Source organism: Actinia tenebrosa, unplaced genomic scaffold, assembly GCF_029948245.1.
Source record: "Actinia tenebrosa isolate PJP-AT-01 unplaced genomic scaffold, QUT_ActTen_1.0 PGA_scaffold17__23_contigs__length_9995812, whole genome shotgun sequence".
Taxonomy (NCBI): domain Eukaryota; kingdom Metazoa; phylum Cnidaria; class Anthozoa; order Actiniaria; family Actiniidae; genus Actinia; species Actinia tenebrosa.
In genome coordinates this window covers 6443784-6461695 of record NW_028292577.1, presented here as the reverse complement: position 1 = coordinate 6461695, position 17912 = coordinate 6443784, and the positions used below count along the sequence as shown (strand labels likewise).

The 17912-nt window shown below is 35.1% G+C and overlaps 2 protein-coding genes and 1 pseudogene across 4 annotated transcripts; 2 read left to right on the top strand and 1 right to left on the bottom strand.

Annotated features, from left to right (window-relative positions):
* Nucleotides 1–896: 896 nt before the first annotated feature.
* Nucleotides 897–4087, top strand: LOC116294441 (DNA-directed RNA polymerase I subunit RPA12-like). Its single transcript, XM_089031931.1, has 4 exons — nt 897–1038; nt 1201–1298; nt 2114–2223; nt 3309–4087. Exons 1-4 carry the CDS (start codon nt 903–905, stop codon nt 3331–3333), a joined length of 369 nt encoding a protein of 122 aa, XP_088888057.1. The 5' UTR covers nt 897–902; the 3' UTR covers nt 3334–4087.
* A 143-nt stretch (nt 4088–4230) lies between these two features.
* On the top strand, nt 4231–7156 carry LOC148910362 (putative sodium-coupled neutral amino acid transporter 12 pseudogene; annotated as a pseudogene). Its single transcript, XR_016120092.1, has 2 exons — nt 4231–5144; nt 5232–7156. The product of XR_016120092.1 is annotated as a putative sodium-coupled neutral amino acid transporter 12 pseudogene (transcript).
* A 64-nt stretch (nt 7157–7220) lies between these two features.
* On the bottom strand, nt 7221–17545 carry LOC148910361 (lactadherin-like). Of its 2 annotated transcripts, none has more exons than XM_089031917.1 (9): nt 17280–17545; nt 15695–16014; nt 14321–14468; nt 12886–13205; nt 11514–11661; nt 10026–10371; nt 9864–9950; nt 9270–9351; nt 7221–8858 (listed from the first exon to the last, which is right to left on the bottom strand). In XM_089031917.1, the coding sequence occupies exons 1-9, from the start codon at nt 17290–17292 to the stop codon at nt 8844–8846; spliced, it is 1479 nt and encodes a 492-aa protein (XP_088888043.1). In that variant the 5' UTR covers nt 17293–17545; the 3' UTR covers nt 7221–8843. The 2 variants fall into 2 exon arrangements, with proteins under 2 accessions (XP_088888043.1, XP_088888044.1); XM_089031918.1 differs by having other exon boundaries at nt 10026–10281.
* Between the last annotated feature and the right edge of the window lie 367 nt (nt 17546–17912).

Sequence of the window (17912 nt, the reverse complement as noted above, 5' to 3'; positions counted from 1 at the left end):
CAGTATACACCTGGACTGCAAGTATACCACACTAATACCATGTCATATTATACACCTGGACTGCAAGTATACCACACTAATACCATGTCATATTATACACCTGGACTGCAAGTATATCACACTAATACCATGTCATATTATACACCTGGACTGCAAGTATACCACACTAATACCATGTCATATTATACACGTGGACTGGAAGTATACCACACTAATACCATGTCATATTATACACGTGGACTGGAAGTATACCACACTAATACCATGTCATATTATACACCTGGACTGCAAGTATACCACACTAATACCATGTCATATCATACACCTGGACTGCAAGTATACCACACTAATACCATGTTATATTATACACCTGGACTGCAAGTATAACACACTAATACTATGTCATATTATACAACTGGATTATTAGCAGAAAAGAAAACAGTATTTGGATTAAAGAAACTTGTCCTATTTCTTATTTGTAGTGCTGTATAGTGCTACAATATGTCAAAAAAAGTCAAAGAGATAGCTCGACAGAAAAGAACTATAGACTTGAGATAAAGACATTGAGTAAGAAGCAGCAATATAAACAATTCAACGATGCTGTCTCACTCCACAGTGACAGAAGTTTATGGTTGGGAAATACGAAGTACAGCAATATAGTCGCCTTCTAGTCGCCATTCTACTAACTACTATCTCCTATTTCTCTCTAAGTTCTTTTAAGTAGGTGTACGAGCACATATATTCGGGAAAATACTTACTGAAAAGATGAATAAAATTCTTACCCACGAGGTTTTTCTTTCAAATTAAAAGAGCGGGAAACGATGAATTATTATTCTTACTTCGGGCTTCCTGTGGTCAACACAGGTAACCCATCTAACACTCAAAGTTAACAAGAATCCAACATGGCGGACAGACGTATAGTTGAATCGTTTGAATGTGATCCTGATTTCTGTCCAGAATGTGGTTCGATCTTGCCGTTACCTGGACTAGACGATGTTGTTTCTTGTAGGATTTGTGATTTCCAAAAAGATACCTCGGGTAAAATGAAAATTCTCTAAGGTTTCAAAATGTTCACTGAATAATGACTTGAAATCTCTCTTTCTGAACATCTCAACCAGATTTATTTTCTATTGTAGAACGATTTTGAATTCTTTTCCTATGGTATTTAATTTAATTTTATAATTAAATTACAATGTTTAGAATTTGAAGGAATAGAAGTTCACTCAAGAAAAGTCTTCAACGAAGTGAAAGAAAAGAAAATCAGTATAGAAGATGATGAAGATCCAATAGGACCCATGGTTAGTGGCATTTATAGAATTTTACCCCACCACCCTCAAGTCTACTCTTCCATACCCCTATCCCTCCCCCCTAATTTTTTTCCTATACAGGATATTCACTTCTCCGTTCAGGTTTATATACCCTTGCAATTGCTTTCCAACCCTCTCCTCCCTAAGCTATTCAAAGCTTTTTTTACCAGTGGCAAAATGCTATGCCAAGAGCATTGTATCTTGAGAGGGGGGTCATTTTCTTCATGCAAATAAAAAAAACTGGTCATGAAGTCACATACAAATACTGGCACTATCAGGGTTCGTGCTACTCCTTGAAATCCTTGAAAGCCCTGGAATTTAAAACCCATTTTTAAGTGCACTTGAAAAGCCCTTGAAAATATCAAAGTTGCTGGATACTCCTGGAATACTCCTTGAAAATGCAACGGTTACTTATTTATTATGATCATCTACTGTAACCTAATTTTTGTTGAAAATTCATTTATTACCTACGTGAATGAAGTTGTTAACTTATAAGCTATTTTCCATTATTTTATGTCAATGATATGGAGCCTGAAAATAACGTATTGTTCCTATGCATCGTTAAAAGAAATTCACAAACAAAATTGATTCTTGATAATCCTCATTTTGGACCTTGAAAAGTCCTCAAAAAGTCCTTGAATTTTGTGTCGGAGACGTAGCACGAATCCTGCACTATGGTGTTCCCTCATTTATTTTTGAACAGACATAACCTCTAAATAGCTTTTCCAAGTAGTGTCTCCTCAATTTCATTCACGTAGTGTAGTAGATGTGCTACAAGTCAACCACACCTCTTATTCTGATTAAAGGTGGACAGAAAGTGTTCTAACTGTGGCCATGAAGGAATGACATACCAAACGCGACAAACCCGATCAGTTGATGAAGGACAAACAGTGTTTTATAACTGTCCTCATTGCAAGTGAGTACTTAATTCCTGATACTGGTTCCAATCTAAATAGAATATAACCTACTTATCTTTCACACATAGAACATTACAAAATAAACCTTTCTCACAAGGCAGACATGGTGGTTGGAAGAATTTATATTTTTGCCCATCTAGCCTCACATTCAAATGTATATGTAACTTTATTACCTGAAAATTCACATAATACAATACAGTAAAAAATAACAGAAAACCTGGTAAAAGGTGCCCAGAGAAGTGGAAACTTGTCGAGCCGAGTAGCTGATGAGCTCTTTGAACAAGCAGAAACAAAGGATTTCCTTTTCTTTTCCATTTGCTGATTCAACATTGGTGAGGAAAAGGAGACTCTGCCCCAACCGTCACCTTTTCTGTTGCTCATATGTGAGTGTTACTAGGCAACTGATGACATTGAAAATAGTGTGCTCGTTAATATCCAGCAGTTATTGTAAAAGGATATGCTCACTAGTATTGTGGGCTCAAAAATCTTACAGCAGACTCTGCGGTTGTCATGCATACAATCGTTAAATTAATTATATATAAAAAATGGTTTTGAAACTTTTTTTTTGTCCACAACCATCGACCACTGTTTGATCAAATTAATAGTCTAGTCAGCCTAGCGCTTTTGCACTAATTAAAGACACTTGTCACTCACATCCACTACAACTACATTAAATGTTCTATGCACACAATGCTCGACTCACATGTTGATTTTTACGGAGGGAGAACCCAGAGAAACACTCGTAACATAGGAGAGAACAACACATAAATTGTTGCTGCTTGAAAGAACTCCTCTACAAAAAAATACTTGCTTCTGATTGGTTGATTGGCTGTCAATTTCCTTTTAATTTGTGCAATTTCTTATTTGTTCACATATTTTAATGATACTAAAAATGTTTTGCTGTTTTGAAATACCACTTGAAGTACAATGTACCAAGCATCATCATACCATTGGCTGTACTCAAAGAGATCTGTCCCATTACCTATACCCTAACGGGTTTGAAGTAATTTAAGAAAATGATACATCTTTTCAGAAATTCTGTTTCCTTTCTTATATATTCTACCTTGTCTTATCATTTTTCCAGATACCAAGAAACTGAATATTCTTGAAGGAGCAGTGTACTGTGAGTGTACTGTGACTGTCATCATGAATACCAACAAGAAAACAAAAAGCTGCAAATGAGGATTACCACTACTACCAAAATGCTATTTGAATTTCTTTCTTATTCAAATATTTTTATCTCCTTTAATATCGAATTTCAAGATAGCAATTAAAATAACCACCAGACATCGGACAATGTCTGTCCAGAACTGGGACTTGTCAGGCCAAATCTTTGCCTAGAAGGTCATTTTGACCAAGAGTAGAATGTTAGTCAGAAATAATGTATGACTAAGAGCTAAAACTATTTTGGCCTTTGATTATGCCTGGTGACTGATAATGATGTTAATTGCAAATCAGTGATAAAAAAGAAACTTCAAAAAGGATTCTGGTATGTGCATATAGAAGAAATATATAGTATAAACTGAAGAGAAGTGGAATGGAGAATTTCTTTTGCCGTTAGAGTAAGTATGAACCTATAGTTTGTGGTGAAGTGTGATTGTCTGGGTAAGTGTAGTCTTGAGAAAGACTGCTGTTGTGAGGACTGATGTTTCAACAACCTTAGCTGAAGTCATCTTCAAGGTAAAGTGATAAAACAAGATATTCATTTCATTTCTCATTTCACAGTAAACTTCAAAGCCTGGTTTCTTTTATGAACTATAATAGCTTAAAGTGCAAATGAAGCCTTCGACAATACTTTCAGTACTGGTTCTACATGAAATAAATAGTTGATTGGTAAAATATTTCTTGATTTGAGTGATGCATCTCTAAGTTATGAAGGTTTATACTACAACTATTTACTTTATGCAGCACCAGTACTGAAAGTATTGTCAAAGGTTTCATTTGCACTTTAACAATGGTTTGCTACAACAAAAAAAGAAGATTAATGAAAGTTAAACTAAAGATTTGACAAACAAGCAAAAAGATCAAAGAGAAGTAAACAAAGCAAAAACTTATGAGATCTGTAATAGTATAAAGCATAGTCGTTGCAAACTGAATCTAAATAGTGCAGTTTTTGTATGACTGTGAAAAGATCAAGGTACAAACACGGTCGTGACACAGCAAGCGATATGCCAGACCAATCACATTGCACGATAATTTACTCTTCATCCAATCAAATACCAGAAACACGGCATAAGCATGGCGCGGACACAGTCACTGCGTGTGAAAAAAATCAGCCAGTTAAAGTCTAGAAAGCATCACTGTCACAGCACTGAGCTTTTCACAGTCATACGAAAACTGCTCTAGATTACAAACACTATAAGTGTGTAACATAAATACCACTAAATAGAGCTAAATTATGCTAATCCTATTGTTTTCTATCGTTTAATTAGCATTATAATATAACTAGATTATTACGCCCGCTCTGATTGGCCAAAAACCAATGAACTATTTCTCCATGGGCTGTACGTTCGCGCACGCTGATCTCAACGGACGCTCGCCTTTTTTCTCTAAATTTTCAAACCCGATGGCGTCAATAGCGCGCGCACGAGCGAGATTTGCCCTGATTGGCCCATAGATCGCACGGTAGATTTTTGGTAATATTATAAATCAGTTAGACGACAAAAAAGCGCTCGCCCATGGCGATATAGACGCACGAGAGAAAATATAAAGAACTCTTAACAAGCTAGAGTGTCACTCGGCTACGCCATTTCAATGTTGCGGCATGTCGTACCGTGTACGTGCTGTAAGTCAGTACTGTACGTTTCCCACTGATCCGATAACCATTCTTATGGGAAGACATTTAAATGTAACGACATGTCGTACCGTGTACGTGCTGTAAGTCAGCTTCTATACATGCCATCGGCGTGTTGGGAATGAAGTAAGAAAATACTGATTAAGCCCCAGCTAGGTAGGTCTGATGTAATCCTATCAGTTAATAGATCTGCTTTGCATTCTCTTTTCACAGCATTTTCGATGATGATCATCCTTGCTCTCATTCGCATTCATCAAGGTAAAGGCAAGAATCTACACGTCAGTGCTGGAGACTTCGGTGGCGTCCCAAACTTATTCGGCGTCTGCATCTACGCGTTTATGTGCCAGCACTCTCTCCCATCCTTCATAACACCAATGAAAAGCAAATCCCATGTCAATTTGATATTTGTAGTGGACTTTGGCATCATCTTATTGTTCTACTCACTGCTATCCTTCTCAGCCATGTTTGCATTCGATGACCTCCTAGATCTATACACGCTCAACTTCCACGCTTATGACCCATTCATTCATTATTTCCTAGCACTATTCCCTGTTTTCACTCTTAGTACCAACTTTCCTATAATCTCAGTAACACTCAGAGACAACCTTAAGAATCTATTCTACCGCGCAGGACACCCATATCCTTGGGTTATTGACAAGATTGTTTTCCCTCTTGTGACCATCTTACCACCAATCGCTGTTGCATTCGCGACGGACAACCTTGAAATATTAGTAGGAGTGACTGGTTCGTACGCCGGGACTGGAGTACAATATATTATTCCAGCCACACTAGTTTACTTTGCTAGAAAGCAATTAATAATGGTAATTGAACTGAGTGGAGTGCAATTTGGTCTGAAATCAAACGCGCGATTACAAAATCGCACGACCGCGTAGCGGGAGTGCGATTTGTAATTGCAAGTTTGATTTCAGACCAAAATTGCACGACACGAAGTTCAATTACCACTTTATTATATCCATTTTGAAATCTTTTTTGAAAAAGACGTTTTTTCCAGTTAAACCGACATGACTTACAATCTAAAAGCAGTCGATTCAAACATGCTGTCAAGAGAACTTGTTTATACTGATCGAGCAATGATTCTCATTTTGAAAACCAACACTTTCAATCCAAAACTAAAATGAATTTATATCGGACCAAAAGGCATTACATTTATTAAGAATCGTTTACTTACATTAAATAACAAGACAATCCTGCCCAAAAGGGTTGTAATGAACTGGCTGTTGTCCATATTACAGCCAATGCTCACTGCTTGTATTTTTACGATTTCTGTTCAACATGTTTAGATCACACTCGTGCCCACAAAACAGCAAAAATCAAAGGTTGTTTAGTCCTTCGGTTGTCCTTAAGAAGTCACGTAGCTCAGCAAAAATCTTCTTCTTAAGAAAAACTTCTTTTAATGACTGTATTTTCGATGTGTTGTTATGCTTTAAAGATTGAAAAGGAAACCACTTTCCACGATCAATCGCCAAGAAGTCACATTCAAAAGATGCCGATTGCATTTTCTCCCACTGCTTTTCGCTGTAATATCTTCAACTTACTTAAGCAGTTACTTTACAAAGATGCTTTTGACGATTTTAAGTGATCAGTTGGTCTTTTTAAGTCCTTTTTACGGCTTTTTAAGTCTTTTTGTAAGACTTTTGACGGTAAAATCGTTCTTCAGAAATTTTTTTTTGAGCCGTGGCTCTTTTTTTTCGCAAGAAGCGGTGAGCTCAACACTCAGATGGATTCCTTGATATAATTGGCTAGAAAATGACATGTCTCTCTTGTGATTGGTTCATATCAGTTGATGTGCAAAATCGTGCAATTTAGAGCTCAAAATCGTGCAATTTATGCTGAAATCACTGCTGCAGGGAACCAATCAGATTGCAGGATTTGCTTGTGATTTCAAAATGGATGTAATAAAGAGAGTTAACCAATAGTTATGATAATAAGCACAGGTCGAAGTTTAGACAGAGGTTCTGGATATTCCTTGTCCTTAAATGGGCTGTTATCGGTATAGCATTCATAACAGCCAATCATATCATCACAAGGAAATGATGCAACATTTCTCAATCTACTGAATAACCCTGTAAAATATTGTGAATTTAGGATTGATTAATAAATGGGATGTCGAGAGGCAAGTTGTCTGTATCTATTTATTTGAGCGACTGTTGATAAGTTTATACTAAAATAATTAGACGTCTCGCTCTCATAGACAGTTTAATGTCATTTTATACGAATAAAATAATGGTTATCATCTGTAATGTATTCAACTATATCTTATAATTTATCTCGAATTGATAAACGCTAAATATATAAAAATAATATTTCCAATTGCTGGGTTTCAATCGGCTTGTAAAAGTCTTTGAATCGCATGGTCAAAATGGTGGCCAAAGACTGACCATCCATGTCAGAAAGGACTTGCAATTCATTGATGAGCATTCTGCACAAGACAAGAAATGACGTCAAGTGAGACCCAGCAATACTGTACTAAGAGATGATATCAAATCTGCTGTCACCTAATTCATTATTAGCCATTCCAGGGTTGAGAGGGAAGCTGGGTCGAATTGGCATTGCAGTGCATTTTGGGACTGTTTTAGGAGACATTTCCAAGATTCCCTAAAACGTTCCCTAAAACAGCCCCAAAATGCACTGCAATGATTACTCGACCCAGTTTTCCCCTCAACCTCGGAATGGCTAATAGAGCCATAAGCGAGAGGGACTTACCCCGGTACTACATATAGAAATAAAACTAGGTTTGACCACCTCCACAATATGTTCTGATTTGCAGAGCACACAATATAGAGGTGAATAACTACAGCACATATGGCAAGTGAATGGTAGTGTGACATTTGGTATGTTCTTATTTGCAGAGCACACAGTATAGAGGTGAATAACTACAGCACATATGGCAAGTGAACGGTAGTGTGACATTTGGTATGTTCTTATTTGCAGAGCACACAGTATAGAGGTGAATAACTACAGCACATATGGCAAGTGAACTGTAGTGTGACATTTTGTGAAAGAAAAGGTCCCAAAACATCAATAAAAAAGTTGCTTAAAATAAGAAATAAGGATTATGAAATTCATAGCATAAAGCAAGAATACTAAAATACGTCAAACCAAAGCATTTTCTTTGATCCATCATTACGATTTCTATATCTAAAGATAATCATGTTAAATTTCTAACGCTATGAACGAAAAAGTAATGATGTCGTTACGCCATATTGGATCTCAAGTCAATATAAGTCGCCAGTGTTAGAAAATATCAATATCAAAATGCGGTGGCGTTCAGGTAGATATTTGATATTTGGCATTCGGCCATTTTCGTACCTAGACCCTACTCACGATTTGGCTAATGAGTAGAGTTTGGTTAAAAGAATTGCATTTGGCAGGATACGAACAGATTAGACTTCTTGCATGTGACGTCAAAGCAGCTTGATCTTGGGAAAACTAAAGAATTCCAATCTCCTGAGAATAAGCCTGAAGCAAGATGACGTTTTACCCCCGACTCTATACCATAATAGTTTTTAAAATTCTTTCATATTAAAATTTTAGATTCCTTAGAGAATACAGGAAAAATAGTCATAATTAAAGAACAAAAACAATATGAAAAGGATTATGGTCTAGAGACGGGGGTAAAACGTCATCTCGCTTCAGGCTTATTAGAAACTATTTTTTTGCCCCAGATTGAGCTGCATTCCAAAGTACTGCAAGGGGTCTATACCAGTAACCCATATATTAAAGCGACTCTTTGATACTTAAAGTCTTGTTTTATCAGTTGTGCACCACACGTAATCTTTCTCATGATCAGGTGGGAGTCTGTATTTACTTCTCAGATTCCTAAAGGAAAAGATTAAAATACATATTATAGAGATGCATAACAGGTAAACACGTCTACAGACTATGGTATGAACGCAACGCAGTAAGCATTTCTTTTGTTCCTTTATTCTGTATTTTCCTAGTGGGCTACCTGTGTTAATACTAAATTGGCCGAGTGGGACTGAGAATGAAAAGGCGTCACACACACCAAAAAAATGCTGACAATGTCGTTCACATGCTGCATAAGGACAAGTCTTGCGTAGCCCGGAAGTGCCTCACAGCGGCTAAACAGGACGCTAGTCTTTCGAGGAGAAAAAGAAAACAAGAGTTCATCCCCAGGAGAAGATTCACCCTATTTACATATTAATAATGTTGCACAAGCTGTAGAGCGCGCAGGGAAAAAAAATCATAATGAAACGATCATTCTCTCACCGGTATATCTATGACTGTCTTGTCATAGTTTGGATTTGAGATAGATGTCTTGCTTGATTGAAAATCTTTCCCTTGTGATGAACTAAAATGAAAGCCGAAAAAGAGTATTCTAAGCAACTCCCATAATACGTATATGGCATTAGTAGGTACCCAATGGTTATCTGTTTCCCATCATGCTTTGTTCTAAAGATTCGTGCTCGTGCACATTGCCTATCATCGCGAGATGTCACAAATCAAGTTCTTTTCGCAGCGATTACATGAGCATTAAAACGTTCACACTTTCATATGCATTAGCACGAGAACCAGAAGACCTTGAAAAATACAAGTTCAGTTAGTAAATGTCTATACAATAAAGATACAGATACTCACCCATTCCTAGTGGGGGCTTGATCTGATACTACTGGTGTTGCAGTGCATGATACCCTAGGGTATACAGATACTTACCCATTAATAGTGGGGGCTTGGTCTGATACTACTGGTTTTGCAGTGCATGATACCCTAGGGTATACAGATACTCACCCATTCCTAGTGGGGGCTTGGTCTTATACTACTGGTGTTGAAGTGCATGTTACCCTAGGGTATACAGATACTCACCCATTCCTAATGGGGGCTTGATCTGATACTCCTGGAGTTGCAGTGTATGCTACCGCAGGCATGGAGTTATCTTTACGTCGTTGACGCCTGAGTCATAAAGGAAGCCAATCTTAATAAGACGTCCTATGAGGAAAGAGGAGAAACAGTTTCTCAAAAGCTTACCTTCTGTAGAAAAAACACAACCACCAGACAATCACCAGAATAACAACCACGAGAGGGACAGTCATCGCGACACCAACCAACATTCCGACATTATTGTCTTCCTCCATGCGTGCGAGTTCATTTCCTCCTGCGCTGTTAGGCCTCGTAAAAGGCGATGACCGGTTTCCTTTGGTTATATAGGCGTCCGTAGCTGGTGGAGATCCCGGGTCGGTCGGTGGAAGTGATGTAAATTGTTGTGTTATCGTGGTAATGGTGTCTGTTTTAGGCGAAGGGGATATGTTAGTAGAGGAGGGAGGGGATGACGTACTAGGTGCTGACGTAGTGGTGCTTGGTGTAGGTGGTAGTGCTAGAAAAAGGGATGTTAAAGGATTAATATTAATATCATCAATTCATCACTTATTTATCATTTATCACATTTATCTTCATACAGGTGACAAGTAGTATTAGAAGTGCAAGTTGTTGGATGAATATTAGAAATTAATAAGGAGAAGCTGGAAAAAATAGAGAAATAATTCAAGTTCATTAAGAAACACAATAAACCGAATTAGTCAGTGTTTTTCCTTGCTAAAAGGTTTAAGATTTAAGTTATTCTCGCTATATAGTTATTCAGGTTCAACATCACTATTTCATTAGAGTGAATGCATTTAACCCGTGAAACAAAACGTACTAGAGTGCACGCACTAAAACCGTGAAATAGTACTAATTAATAGTATTTCATACAGAATCCTTTGTTTCTTATTGTTTGATTATCACTATTTAGTACTTAAAATTAGTATTTGTTTCACGGATTTAGTGTGAGCACTCTAGTCAACGTGTAATAATTGAACAGACACAAAAGAAAACGATGGAATTAGGGTCTACTAAAGTGTATTAGTCAAATATCTATTTCACGGGTTTAATGACTTCACTCTAGCACATAAAGAAAATAAAATTTGTATTAGGAGAGTGTGTATTTCACGGGTTTAAGAAAACCACTTTATACTATGAATTAGCAATAAGATAGTTGAACAAGCCGTGCGCAAAGCGATCTGAAAACAATTCGTTAAAAAAGAACAAGAATGATCGCTAGCGCTTCGTCATGAATTACGCGACTATCACAGCCAAGGACGTCTAAGCACTTGGCTTTTGTCAATCACAAAAATACTAATTCAGACGGTTGGAAATTTGTTGGACGGAAACTAAAAAAACAGATATCTCAAATTATAGTTAATTTTCTGCGTCACGTTATCATGAAAATAGTGACAAGTTGACGATGCATAGTAATTTCGAACCACATATAGGCCTCGTCCACACGTATCCGGATTTTTTTGTATCCGCAAATTTTTTTGCGGATACGGGTTGCGTCCACACGTATCCGGAAATTTTCGATAACGGTCTCCAGAGTGATTATCTTTGTGTTGTTAAATGAAAAGCTAGAGGGGCGGCTCCTCTTGCTACTGGCCCGCTGCATACAGAAAAAAAATTCCATTTCCAGTAACAGTTCCTTACCTTTATCATTAGGGCAACCATATATCTCAACTCGCAGGCACATGTCATTTTCAAAGGTGATTGGATATATTCTCAGATACTTTGTGACAAATGTCTCATGAAAGCTTATTTCCTTTACTGTGGTTGCATCTGTGTTGGCATCAAATTCCTTCAAAAAAGGAAAAAGAAATTGAATTGAAAACATTATTTTACATGTAATTCCATATCTATAAAAAGTCAAAGTATTTTTTTTTTAATCTTCAAAAAATTATTTTTTTAAATCTTTTTAAAAAAATGTTCAAAAAGATTAGTTAGAAGACAAAACATATGTCTAGTGTTATTAAAAATATATTAAAACACAATCAAAAAAGATTTTTGCCAATCTGATCATTACTTTTAGCATAGATTTGTCATACTAAGTTTTGAAAACAAAATAATTCAGCTTATATAATCTGACTAGTTTAAGTCTTTCATCAGGGTTTTAAAATATTTAAAGTGTCTCTAGTAGTTGGTTAGCAATTAAAGATGTTTTTGACTTTCAATATCAACAATTGCAATTGCAAAAGTCAAATGTGTTTATTGAGTAGTAAGTACCATAGTAGCTACCACATCTGTAGACATCAGGCATGTGGAGCACACATGACATTTCAATTATTGTGTGAAACCACAAAATGTATTTGTTATGTTATATAGCCATATATGGACCATCAGCTAAATAAAATGGTTTTTCTTGCCACCTTGTGTGAAATTCATTATAAATTTTTTAATGTGGTGAGCCATTAAATCATGTATAAATTACATACTTCAGCCTTTTATTTGGTTGAAATTTAAAATCTAATATCCTGTCAATGCATATAATGTGGTTCCTTATAGCTGAGAACTCAGAAGGGCCGGGTGTATAAAGGACTGGAAATGGTGGGAGTGAGTGCTGTTTGGTTTGATTTTTAACTCATTTTCTTTCAATGAATCTGATTAAAATTATTTCTGACTGACAAAAATTAAAACGATCAAGGGGGGCTTCCCCTTTCACCTCCTCTCCCCTCTTTCTACACTTCTATGTCAGAAAAATCCTTTTTTTTTCAATTGCATGTTCTATCAATATAAATGAAAAACTAAAAGAACAATAGTTAGAGTTACAATTTTTTTTTAAGAGAAGGAGAGTTCTTAAATTTTGTTCAATCACATAATATCCTCTTCATCCCCTCTTCCGTACATGATCATCCATTATTGATTTCGCCCTAAACAACTAATGTAACTAGAAGGAAATCTATTTTTTCACTTAACATTTCATCGTAATATTAATTGTAAAGCGCATTGAGAATCTATAATGTGCTATATAAGAACATATATATTATTATTATTAAGGATGAGTGCACAGTACAGTATATATTACCTTCATAGAAGCCAAAGGTTGATCTTTATACCAATACCAGGTCCGGCCATCATAACTGTACTTCACGGCATATGTTTTTACCCAATAGGAACGGCCCATAATAAATGTTGAATAACCTTGTGTAGCCAGCCCAGACACATGCTGTACTTTGTCCAGTATTATCTGGAAAAAGTCTATCCATGGTTTTTCAGTTTCGCTACACCAAGCTCCATTTCCATTCAACCGTCCCCTTGTTGGTCCATATCCAAATTGTTTGGAAGAAGCACTTAATTGCCAGTCCTGAATTTTTCCATTCTGCATTCCAAGGGTAACATTACAACCTCAAATAAAAATTATTACATTAAACAGGATTTCATAAAATGCATTGGAACAGTTTGTTCCTAGAAATTTTAATAAAATATGAACATGTTGCGAAAATACTAGGATATTGAGCATATACGATGATGAAAATTGGTTGTTTAGGTTGACTGATTTAAATTGCTTAAACAAGAAATCTATTGGACAATCCAATAAAACAAAGTGACAAAACGTATTGTTAAGATGGTTAGCACATTAAAATCACAAAGGCACCCCATTTGCCACCCACATCTACTTAGCTATTGATTAAACATTTGCAATATTATATTATGGCTACAAAATGTTAGTCTCTACTTCACTCCCCCCAACCCCTTCCAGGGCTGCATAGCAGACATGACACAAAAAGAACAGGAAACCTCTCTACAAGCAGGGCAAGATAGCAATGTCGACATGGATTTTAACAATAACACATTAATCTTAATTAATTTTGTTTGAAATGTGAAACCTTAAAAAAATTTGGGCTTGACCTCCACATCTGCCTGCTCACCGTACCATATCGCATAACTACAAAAATACCATTTTTATTAACATACTTACATAAGTTATTATAACAGATTCCAATTAAGTTTAACGCTTAATATTAGCCCAAAAATACTTCTACATCTTTAAGGATGTTGATAATAATATAGCTCACAACAAAAAAATTATCAACATCTAAAAGATTTTAAAATAATATTAAAAATGGTTATTAAAATTCTCAATCACGCCCGAAGCCTTTATTTATCGTACTACAAATGTAAAAGAAAAATTCATCCAATATTTTTTCATAAATTAAAAACGATTCGTGATCAACACACATAAATATTTATACTGCATTAGGGATTAAGAAGGGGTATTTTATTTCATAACAAAGGGAAAAATACACTTATTAAGATATTAAAAGAGCAAATTGGCTCATAAAACGTCGACTTTTTAAGGTGACTGCCTACTTTTGAAAATTGATTTAAACTTTTTTTAAAACTTCGATTTTCCGAATTGAAATTTAATGCTGATTCCAAATCTGAAAAAAAAAATTGGGTGTCCCGAGCTTGTTTTCAAGATAATCAGCATTTAATGGAAGCCAGTAACAGTTCCTTACCTTTATCATTAGGGCAACCATATATCTCAACTCGCAGGCACATGTCATTTTCAAAGGTGATTGGATATATTCTCAGATACTTTGTGACAAATGTCTCATGAAAGCTTATTTCCTTTACTGTGGTTGCATCTGTGTTGGCATCAAATTCCTTCAAAAAAGGAAAAAGAAATTGAATTGAAAACATTATTTTACATGTAATTCCATATCTATAAAAAGTCAAAGTATTTTTTTTTTAATCTTCAAAAAATTATTTTTTTAAATCTTTTTAAAAAAATGTTCAAAAAGATTAGTTAGAAGACAAAACATATGTCTAGTGTTATTAAAAATATATTAAAACACAATCAAAAAAGATTTTTGCCAATCTGATCATTACTTTTAGCATAGATTTGTCATACTAAGTTTTGAAAACAAAATAATTCAGCTTATATAATCTGACTAGTTTAAGTCTTTCATCAGGGTTTTAAAATATTTAAAGTGTCTCTAGTAGTTGGTTAGCAATTAAAGATGTTTTTGACTTTCAATATCAACAATTGCAATTGCAAAAGTCAAATGTGTTTATTGAGTAGTAAGTACCATAGTAGCTACTACATCTGTAGACATCAGGCATGTGGAGCACACATGACATTTCAATTATTGTGTGAAACCACAAAATGTATTTGTTATGTTATATAGCCATATATGGACCATCAGCTAAATAAAATGGTTTTCATTATAAATTTTGGTGTGAAATTCATTATAAATTTTTTAATGTGGTGAGCCATTAAATCATGTATAAATTACATACTTCAGCCTTTTATTTGGTTGAAATTTAAAATCTAATATCCTGTCAATGCATATAATGTGGTTCCTTATAGCTGAGAACTCAGAAGGGCCGGGTGTATAAAGGACTGGAAATGGTGGGAGTGAGTGCTGTTTGGTTTGATTTTTAACTCATTTTCTTTCAATGAATCTGATTAAAATTATTTCTGACTGACAAAAATTAAAACGATCAAGGGGGGCTTCCCCTTTCACCTCCTCTCCCCTCTTTCTACACTTCTATGTCAGAAAAATCCTTTTTTTTTCAATTGCATGTTCTATCAATATAAATGAAAAACTAAAAGAACAATAGTTAGAGTTACAATTTTTTTTTAAGAGAAGGAGAGTTCTTAAATTTTGTTCAATCACATAATATCCTCTTCATCCCCTCTTCCGTACATGATCATCCATTATTGATTTCGCCCTAAACAACTAATGTAACTAGAAGGAAATCTATTTTTTCACTTAACATTTCATCGTAATATTAATTGTAAAGCGCATTGAGAATCTATAATGTGCTATATAAGAACATATATATTATTATTATTAAGGATGAGTGCACAGTACAGTATATATTACCTTCATAGAAGCCAAAGGTTGATCTTTATACCAATACCAGGTCCGGCCATCATAACTGTACTTCACGGCATATGTTTTTACCCAATAGGAACGGCCCATAATAAATGTTGAATAACCTTGTGTAGCCAGCCCAGACACATGCTGTACTTTGTCCAGTATTATCTGGAAAAAGTCTATCCATGGTTTTTCAGTTTCGCTACACCAAGCTCCATTTCCATTCAACCGTCCCCTTGTTGGTCCATATCCAAATTGTTTGGAAGAAGCACTTAATTGCCAGTCCTGAATTTTTCCATTCTGCATTCCAAGGGTAACATTACAACCTCAAATAAAAATTATTACATTAAACAGGATTTCATAAAATGCATTGGAACAGTTTGTTCCTAGAAATTTTAATAAAATATGAACATGTTGTGAAAATACTAGGATATTGAGCATATACGATGATGAAAATTGGTTGTTTAGGTTGACTGATTTAAATTGCTTAAACAAGAAATCTATTGGACAATCCAATAAAACAAAGTGACAAAACGTATTGTTAAGATGGTTAGCACATTAAAATCACAAAGGCACCCCATTTGCCACCCACATCTACTTAGCTATTGATTAAACATTTGCAATATTATATTATGGCTACAAAATGTTAGTCTCTACTTCACTCCCCCCAACCCCTTCCAGGGCTGCATAGCAGACATGACACAAAAAGAACAGGAAACCTCTCTACAAGCAGGGCAAGATAGCAATGTCGACATGGATTTTAACAATAACACATTAATCTTAATTAATTTTGTTTGAAATGTGAAACCTTAAAAAAATTTGGGCTTGACCTCCACATCTGCCTGCTCACCGTACCATATCGCATAACTACAAAAATACCATTTTTATTAACATACTTACATAAGTTATTATAACAGATTCCAATTAAGTTTAACGCTTAATATTAGCCCAAAAATACTTCTACATCTTTAAGGATGTTGATAATATAGCTCACAACAAAAAAATTATCAACATCTAAAAGATTTTAAAATAATATTAAAAATGGTTATTAAAATTCTCAATCACGCCCGAAGCCTTTATTTAGCGTACTACAAATGTAAAAGAAAAATTCATCCAATATTTTTTCATAAATTAAAAACGATTCGTGATCAACACACATAAATATTTATACTGCATTAGGGATTAAGAAGGGGTATTTTATTTCATAACAAAGGGGAAAATATACTTATTAAGATATTAAAAGAGCAAATTGGCTCATAAAACGTCGACTTTTTAAGGTGACTGCCTACTTTTGAAAATTGATTTAAACTTTTTTTAAAACTTCGATTTTCCGAATTGAAATTTAATGCTGATTCCAAATCTGAAAAAGAAAAATTGGGTGTCCCGAGCTTGTTTTCAAGATAATCAGCATTTAATGGAAGCCTACGCAGGGGTTTTTGAAGCAAAAATTACGCCACCGGAAGTGATTAGAATAAAAATCAATAAGCATAAAATTATAGCTTTATGCAAACTAAATAAATGCACAAATGATTGCAAGTGAACCATTTTACAGCATTTAATAAATGTACTTGACGAAGAGACAAATAAATACCTGTATTCTCCATATTTCGTCCTTTCGGTGGGGTTGAAGTTTAAATGTGGAACATATGAAAAATAAGATTTTTGTCGTCTTTTTTGTTTGATTTTGTACTCACTTTTGAGACCAACTTTTCTAGAAAAATTGATATGAGGTAGATTTTTAGATGCTTTTTCAAATATGCACTAAAAAATTATAGGGCCCCGTGTAAAAATAAGGGGTTTTACGCCCTAGAAAGTGCGAAAAGTGTCAACCTGCAATACCGCCATCTGGGAATTACAAAGCGCGCTTTGAATGATGGTAGTTTGAATATAAGAATGATTTTTATTGGGTAATGTGAACCAATAAGAGAGAGGTTTATATCGGTGCGTCACGTGTGTCAAACGTTCGGACATGTTGAAAAGCTTGCTTTCGATTTCATTTTGAAGTATGAAAGATGAGTTTTCATGATCATGAATGCTGTTGAAGTCACTTGGATTTTATTTACAGAGAAGGTTAGTGGATTTTTTTATCATTTGAAAGTTAATAAGTATAAGCCTATCATAAGCTTACAAGTACGGAAGGCCACAAGTTTGTTTAGTTTCGCACACTATTTTATAGTGCTACCCTCCGTAAATAAAGTTGTTATTATTTACTAATACGAGATAC

Coding starts and splice junctions, on each gene's coding strand:
- LOC116294441 (XM_089031931.1), top strand. CDS start 903: ATGGCGGACAGACGTATAGTTGAATCGTTTGAATGTGATCCTGATTTC. Junction 1,299..2,113: donor AAGATCCAATAGGACCCATG/GTTAGTGGCATT, acceptor TTCTGATTAAAG/GTGGACAGAAAGTGTTCTAA. Junction 2,224..3,308: donor TATAACTGTCCTCATTGCAA/GTGAGTACTTAA, acceptor TCATTTTTCCAG/ATACCAAGAAACTGAATATT.
- LOC148910361 (XM_089031917.1), bottom strand. Junction 9,951..10,025: donor TTGTGTTTTTTCTACAGAAG/GTAAGCTTTTGA, acceptor TTTATGACTCAG/GCGTCAACGACGTAAAGATA. Junction 9,352..9,863: donor CAAGCCCCCATTAGGAATGG/GTGAGTATCTGT, acceptor CTTTCATTTTAG/TTCATCACAAGGGAAAGATT.